The 7,769-nt window shown below is 36.4% G+C and overlaps 1 protein-coding gene across 3 annotated transcripts; it reads left to right on the plus strand.

Annotated features, from left to right (window-relative positions):
• Positions 1–1,672: 1,672 nt before the first annotated feature.
• On the plus strand, positions 1,673–3,585 carry LOC110910761 (protein TsetseEP-like). Of its 3 annotated transcripts, XM_022155367.2 has the most exons (4): positions 1,673–1,843; positions 2,206–2,697; positions 2,935–3,145; positions 3,344–3,585. In XM_022155367.2, the coding sequence occupies exons 1-3, from the start codon at positions 1,823–1,825 to the stop codon at positions 2,974–2,976; spliced, it is 555 nt and encodes a 184-aa protein (XP_022011059.1). In that variant the 5' UTR covers positions 1,673–1,822; the 3' UTR covers positions 2,977–3,145; positions 3,344–3,585. The 3 variants fall into 3 exon arrangements, with proteins under 3 accessions (XP_022011059.1, XP_022011058.1, XP_022011057.1); XM_022155366.2 differs by lacking the exon at positions 1,673–1,843 and having other exon boundaries at positions 2,055–2,697; positions 3,336–3,585; XM_022155365.2 differs by lacking the exon at positions 1,673–1,843 and having other exon boundaries at positions 2,055–2,697.
• The last annotated feature ends 4,184 nt before the right edge of the window (positions 3,586–7,769 follow it).

A 7,769-nucleotide genomic window follows, 5' to 3' on the forward strand; every position in this document is an offset into this window, starting at 1 on the left:
ACACCAATCTACATCTTTTAAACCATTTTAAACCTATTTCACACAATTTTTATATCTTTCTCAAATGGAATTCCTTACGGATTCGACATTTCCGATGTCCAGCGATAGTGATACCGAGTCGTCTTCCGATAACGAAACGCTAAAATATTTTGCGTCGGTGTATAACGAGCTTGATGCCGAGTCGTCCCGCCCAAAGAAGAAGATGGTCGACCGTGATCGTATACGTGCCAACGAAGTTTTGATGAACGATTATTTTGTGGAAAATCCGCTCTACAATGCCGAAACGTTTAGAGATCGGTTTCGTTTACCCAAAGAATTATTTTTAAAGATTGTTGGAGACATCGAAGCAAGCGAGGAATGGTTTCAAGAACGTTACGATGCGAGGGGCAAACCAAGTTTCACGCCGATACAAAAATGCACGTCCGCCATTCGCCAACTAGCAACAGGTAACCCTCCCGATCAATATGATGAATACCTAACTATGTCGGAAAGAACTTCACGTGAATGTTTGCAATTTTTTTGCAACGCGATCATTAATTTGTATGCTAACGAGTTTTTACGTAAACCGACAAGCCACGACATCTCACGTATTTACGCCGCACACGAGACTAGATGGCATTTTCCCGGGATGCTCGGTAGCATCGATTGTACACATATCGAGTCGAAAAATTGTCCAAGAGAGTTGCGAGGGGCGTATGTTAGGGGAGACATCAAAAGACCAACCATCATACTAGAAGCGGTGGCGTCGAATGATTTATGGATTTGGCATTCGTATTTCGGTGTTCCAGGTTCAAACGACGACATCAATGTGTTGCACACGTCGCCGTTGTTCAAAAGCGTAACGGATGGTACCGCACCTTCCTCTCCTTTCTATGTTAACTGTCGACATTACAGACGAGGCTTTTTTCTTGTGGATGGTATCTACCCGTCTTGGTCTGTTTTTGTGAAAGCTCCCTCATTTCCTGTCGAGGCTAAAGAAAAGGCGTTCAAAAAATTGCAAGAATTGGCAAGAAAAGATGTTGAGAGGGCATTTGGTGTTTTAAAGGGTAGATGGGGTATAATACATCGACCGGTTCGTTAGACGGCCAAGAAATCAATACGTAGCATAGTGTATGCATGTATCATATTGCACAATATGCTGATCAAAGAAGACGGACGTGCAATATCCCCGGATTGGGTGCCGGATCCTCCTACACAAGTTCAAGTTCCACAAAATATCCATCTAGAATTGCGTAATAAAGAAACTCACTTTCGGTTGAGATACGATTTAATCGAACTAGTAGGTTCTCTAGGTTTGGAGTTTCATGATTCGGACGAGGAGTATGTTTTTTTTTTTTTAAATTGTATGTTTCTAGTATGTTAAATTGAAGTAATATGTTTTAAATTTAATGAAATTTTTAATTTTAGTGTTTTATTGTTAATTTCTAATTTAAAATAAAAAATTAAAAAAATTAGTGAAATTTATAATTTTGTTTTAAAATAAAATTAAAAATTTCTAATTTTAAAATGAAAATTAAAAAAATTTGTAAGTGATAGAATTCTATCACTAGTGATACCACCCCCTACATTTCTATCACTAGTGATAGAATATTGGGTGATGACATGGCATTATTTGATTGGATAGTGGAAGTGATAGAAATCTATCACTAGTGATCACCGCTCCTCCCCTTAAAACCTAACACTAACAGAATTAACGGCATGCAAGATTTTCAAAACAGATTTACGCGCCAACAAAACAAACCATCTTTCTGTCTCTGTCCACTATACAAACACACACAAAACTCATACAGCAAATTTCACTGCTCATTTTCTTCAAGAAACAATGGAATTACAAGTCCCACAGGTACGTCATTTCTATTTTGATGTCAAATTTGGTTGCATTTTCATTCAATTTGACTTCCTCTGCATCTTCGTCTCTCTTTTTCATTCAGTTTGATTGTTGAATTTCATGATTTACTGTTGAAAACCAAAGAACCATATCTATTTAAGTCTTTCAATTGCATTTCGGATTACAATTTCAATTTGATTTCTCGAAACGGAGTTTTGTGAAATCGCTAATGAGAAACCATGTTTTTGAATACGTATTCAGTAGAAACACTTGAACAGCGGTTCATTTTGTGTGTAATCTGATTCTAATGACACAAGTTCAAGACAAGAGTTGCAATGCATTTGTGGATAAGTTTCAATGTTTTTGTTCTCCAACAGGTAGAAAACGAACCACGTGATGTACCCGAAGATGAACCTCAAGTTGTTCCAGAACATGAACCTCAAATTTTACCAGAAGATGAACCACAAGTTGTCCCACAAATTGAACCTCAATTTGTTCCAGAAAATGAACCTCAAGGTGTTCCAGAAGATGAACCTCAAGTTGTACCACACCTTGTCCCAGAAATTGAGCCTCATGAAAATGAACCCCCAGTTGATGAACCTCAGGTTGTCCCACAAATGGAACCCCAAGTTGTTCCACAAAATGACCCTCAAGTTGTTCCAGAAGATGAACCACAAGTTGTACCAGTAAATGAACATCAAGGTTTTCCAAAATATGAATCACACTGGGAAGAAATATCAGAGGACGATTGGAACGAAATGTGTGAAAAGGGCAAATTCAAGAAAGAAGGCATGAATATGACAGTTATGGATTTTCTCATAGGCCATGAACTTCCCATCGTTGCTGAAACAAAGAATCCGGCTACCCATGTATTATTCTTCGTCCACTTAATATTCCTTTTAGTTAATTTAGTTTTGTAACACAATAAATTGTTAAGAGACCTCATCATCAACCGCGAATTCGATGATGCAATTCAAACCCTCAATGAAACAATTACCCCTGTGAAAAATCATTGTCATATTCTGTTCAAATACTGCCTTTCCATGATTATCTATAATTTACTTATTAATCACCCTGTTGTTCCTGATACGGTCGTATGGGTGCAGGTTTTTTCGTACAGATTTGGCCGTGACTGCACTTCTATATAGAGCAGTAAAAGATGATCGAATTATGTTGTAGGCGTGATTTTAATGCTGCACTGGATTTTTCGTGCAAATTTGTGATGTGGGAAAGTTTTGATCTGAAATTAATAGTTTTAGTTCTGGTTTTAGTAAAGAATGCTGTTTGACTTTGCTGCCAAGGTCGCCAGCCAAACAGGTTCGAAATAAATCTTGATTTTGTGGTCAAAGTAAACCGTTTTGATATTTTCATGATTTTGATTACCTAACTAAACAATATGACAGTTTATGATCAAACAAAAAATAGTTGATGAAAAATAACATCGCATTTTGTATCAATTTTGAGTTGGAAACTTAATTTGTTTGACCTGAAGTCAAAGTGTATGAAGTTATGCAGGTAACTACATAGAAAAAGCTGCAAAGATGGTTAGATTGGAAGAGTTAAGCTGTATAAAGTAGTCAGATTTCAGTTTTCAGTTTTTGAGGCGACTACCCTGAATTGTATCAAAGAAATTCATCAACGGACCTCGATAAATAGATAGATATTTTTAGAAATGGTGTTTTTGATACGAATATATACATACGACAATGACCAAATTCTCATTCTTTTATGGTTTCATTCGTAACAAATTTTAGCTATTAACGTATCTTGTCCTACATTATGTGTCTCCGTTATTGTCTCGCCTGGATTCTAGACTTTTACGGCATAACAATCAAATATCCCTAATTTCTTAACTTCTGAAAATAGTTAGGTCATAATCCTTTGTCACAATTAAATATTGAACAATCAAATAAGAAAATATTGAAAATGAAGCTATCAAAGCATATTTCTCAAGCACTTATTTTTTTTAAATGAAGATCTTTTACAACTATTGAAAAGAGTTGGTCGCTTCCCCTGGTTTCTCCCCCATCCGCAACCACTATTTGAAGACGCAGTGAGCCTCGATACTACATGTTCAATTATCCGACTACTTGGATCTCTTCGATCTTTAGTTTAGTATTCTAAGAGGTAACTTCTTGTTGATGCACATAAACACAAATGATTGAATTTGGGATAAATTACACTTTTCGTCCTTTATGTTTGTATCAGATTGCAATGGATAACCTTTAACTTTAATAATTACAGTCACAATCCTTTATTTGTAAAACTCATTACACCATAAGTCCTTTAGCACTAACCTAGTTATTTTTTATGTTTAAATTTAGTCATGTGTGTTGCACATGAGGGTATAATGGTCTTTTTACCCATTTATTAAAAATACTTAACCCATTTATTAAAAAAACTTAACCCATATATGTGTAATTCAGACTTCAAATCCTTTCACTTTGTCTTAGGCCTCCCGCCTCCCCATCCCCCTCCCCCTCTGCCACCAGCCACCACCATCACAACTCCGTCACCACCACCACTGTAGCCATCACACAACAATAACCTGCAAGTCGTCGGCAACACCACCTTCTCACCCCAGAAATAATCTGGGTTTCAACTGACCCACCTACCATCGAGAACACTTCACGCACCCACAGAGAACCGCCGCCGCTAGAAACCACCATGCTTTCTTCAATCGTAACCTAAATCCGATGCTCCGGCCACCGGCACCGCCGGCTGCCTCTTCCTCCTTATTCGATCTGGGTATGCGAGGCGTTAGATTGTAAGATTAAATATTTATTTATTTATATTTAATCTAGTAGCCATCATTATCATTTATATAATATAGATCAAAATATATTAATAACCTATTAATAATTAGTTGGTAATTGTTGATGGACCATATTACCCTTATTAACTAATTGGGTTTCCTCTTGGGTGTATATTTAAGGAGATTATTAGAGAGGTTAAAAGTGAGACACACAACCTAACAACATAACATCACAATTCGTCCCTCTCTCTCTCTATAACCGAAACCTCCCTATTTTCGGTTCATCACCATCATCAATTTACACCCTAAGGAGGAACCAGATCTAAACTGACAACTATGTCGAACTCCGTGGCTGCGTCTCTGACTTGATTCTCAACTGATGCAATCAAAGGTATGTTATTTCGTTTTCCTTTATGTTTTAAACAGAACTGATCAACATGTGGTATAAGAGCATATGTTGATAAATCAGTTCTGATTTTGTATCCATTATTCTGGGATCAAAATCTGGAAAACGAAAATTTTAAAGCCATAAAAGATCTCGGCTGTTTTCGAGTTCCTTGTTGCCGAAATCCTTGTTTTCGGAAAAGGTTATTTGATAAATTGACTCGAAATCATAAAGGGTTAAACTTGTTGTCACGAAATCCATTACAAAAACCATTAAAAATTCAGGTTTCGGATTTCCAGAATTATGTTTTTTTTTTTAGGGTTCATCAATTGTTCTAAGATAAAACTCGAAAATTCCCTAAGATTTGGAATATAATTTGGATTAGTGGATGTTTTTCCAATGTTTGATCTAAATTTTATCTATTAATGTTTCGAAAACTGTTAAAGAATATTCAGTTATTATTTTCAAAATCTTTTGATAAGTCTAGATTAGAAATAAAATAGGAAACACTATCCCACAATCCCTTAAATTTCGAGTTTTAGTTATTATCACAATTAACAGCCATTAATTGTGGGTTTCGAAATCATAAATGTACAAATCGCACAAGTCCCTTAACAGTCGCACAAGATCAGATCAGATATGATCTGATCGCACAAGACATTCGCACAAGATCAGATCTCAAAAAAAAAAAAAAAAAAGAGGTCTGATCGCACAAGGGAAATCGCACAAGATTTGTGGATCGCACAAGACTTGTGGATCGCACAAGGCATTATTGATCACACAAGTTATTGGGCCTTACTGATCGCACAAATTATTTGGGCCTCACTGATCGCACAAGTCATTATTGATCGCACAAGTCCTTACTGATCGCACAAATTTGTTTTGGGCCTTATTGATCGCATAAGACTCGGGCATTACTGATTGCACAAGACTTGAAACCTCATTATTTTAAGCTGTTTAATGTGACCTGAAATTTTTTTCTCAAGCACTTATTTTTTTTAAATGAAGATCTTTTACAACTATTGAAAAGAGTTGGTCGCTTCCCCTGGTTTCTCCCCCATCCGCAAGCACTATTTCAAGACGCAGTGAGCCTCGATACTACATGTTCAAATATCCGACTACTTGGATCTCTTCGATCTTTAGTTTAGTATTCTAAGAGGTAACTTCTTGTTGATGCACATAAACACAAATGATTGAATTTGGGATAAATTACACTTTTCGTCCTTTGTGTTTGTATCAGATTGCAATAGATGACCTTTAACTTTAATAATTACAGTCACAATCCTTTATTTGTAAAACTCATTACACCATAAGTCCTTTAGCACTAACCTAGTTATTTTGTATGTTTAAATTTAGTCATGTGTGTTGCACATGAGGGTATAATGGTCTTTTTACCCATTTATTAAAAATACTTAACCCATTTATTAAAAAAACTTAACCCATATATGTGTAATTCAGACTTCAAATCCTTTCACTTTGTCTTAGGCCTCCTGCCTCCCCCTCCCCCTCTGCCACCAGCCACCACTATCACAACTCCATCACCACCGCCACCGTAGCCATCACACAACAATAACCTGCAAGTCGTCGGCAACACCACCTTCTCACCCCAGAAATAATCTGGGTTTCAACTGACCCACCTACCATCGAGAACACTTCACGCACCCACAGAGAACCGCCGCCGCTAGAAACCACCATGGTTTCTTCAATCGTAACCTAAATCCGATGCTCCGGCCACCGGCACCGCCGGCCGCCTCTTCCTCCTTATTCGATCTGGGTATGCGAGGCGTTAGATTGTAAGATTAAATATTTATTTATTTATATTTAATCTAGTAGCCATCATTATCATTTATATAATATAGATCAAAATATATTAATAACCTATTAATAATTAGTTGGTAATTGTTGATGGACCATATTACCCTTATTAACTAATTGGGTTTCCTCTTGGGTGTATATTTAAGGAGATTATTAGAGAGGTTAAAGGTGAGACACACAACCTGACAACATAACATCACAATTCGTCCCTCTCTCTCTATAACCGAGACCTCCCTATTTTCGGTTCATCACCATCATCACTTTACACCCTAAGGAGGAACCAGATCTAAACTGACAACTATGTCGAACTCCGTGGCTGCGACTCTAACTGGATTCTCTACTGATGCAATCAAAGGTATGTTATTTCGTTTTCCTTTATGTTTTAAACAGAACTGATCAACATGTGGTATCAGAGCATATGTTGATAAATCAGTTCTGATTTTGTATCGATTATTCTGGGATCAAAAATCTGGAAAACGAAAATTTTAAAGCCTTCAAAGGTCTCGGCTGTTTTCGAGTTCCTTGTTGCCGAAATCCCTGTTTTCAGAAAAGGTTATTTGATAAATTGACTCGAAATCATAAAGGGTTAAACTTGTTGTCACGAAATACATTATTAAAACCGTTAAATATTCAGGTTTCGGATTTCCAGAATTATGTTTTTTTTTAGGGTTCATCAATTGTTCTAAGATAAAACTCGAAAATTCCCTAAGATTTGGAATATAATTTGGATTAGTGGATGTTTTTCCAATGTTTGATCTAAATTTTATCTATTAAAGTTTCGAAAACTGTTAAAGAATATTCAGTTATTATTTTCGAAATATTTTGATAAGTCTAGATTAGAAATAAAATAGGAAACACTATCCCACAATCCCTTAAATTTCGAGTTTTAGTTATTATCACAATTAACAGCCATTAACTGTGGGTTTCGAAATCATAAATGTACAAATCGCACAAGTCCCTTAACAGTCGCACAAGATCAGATCAGA

The sequence above is a fragment of the Helianthus annuus genome, chromosome 15, assembly GCF_002127325.2.
Source record: "Helianthus annuus cultivar XRQ/B chromosome 15, HanXRQr2.0-SUNRISE, whole genome shotgun sequence".
Taxonomy (NCBI): domain Eukaryota; kingdom Viridiplantae; phylum Streptophyta; class Magnoliopsida; order Asterales; family Asteraceae; genus Helianthus; species Helianthus annuus.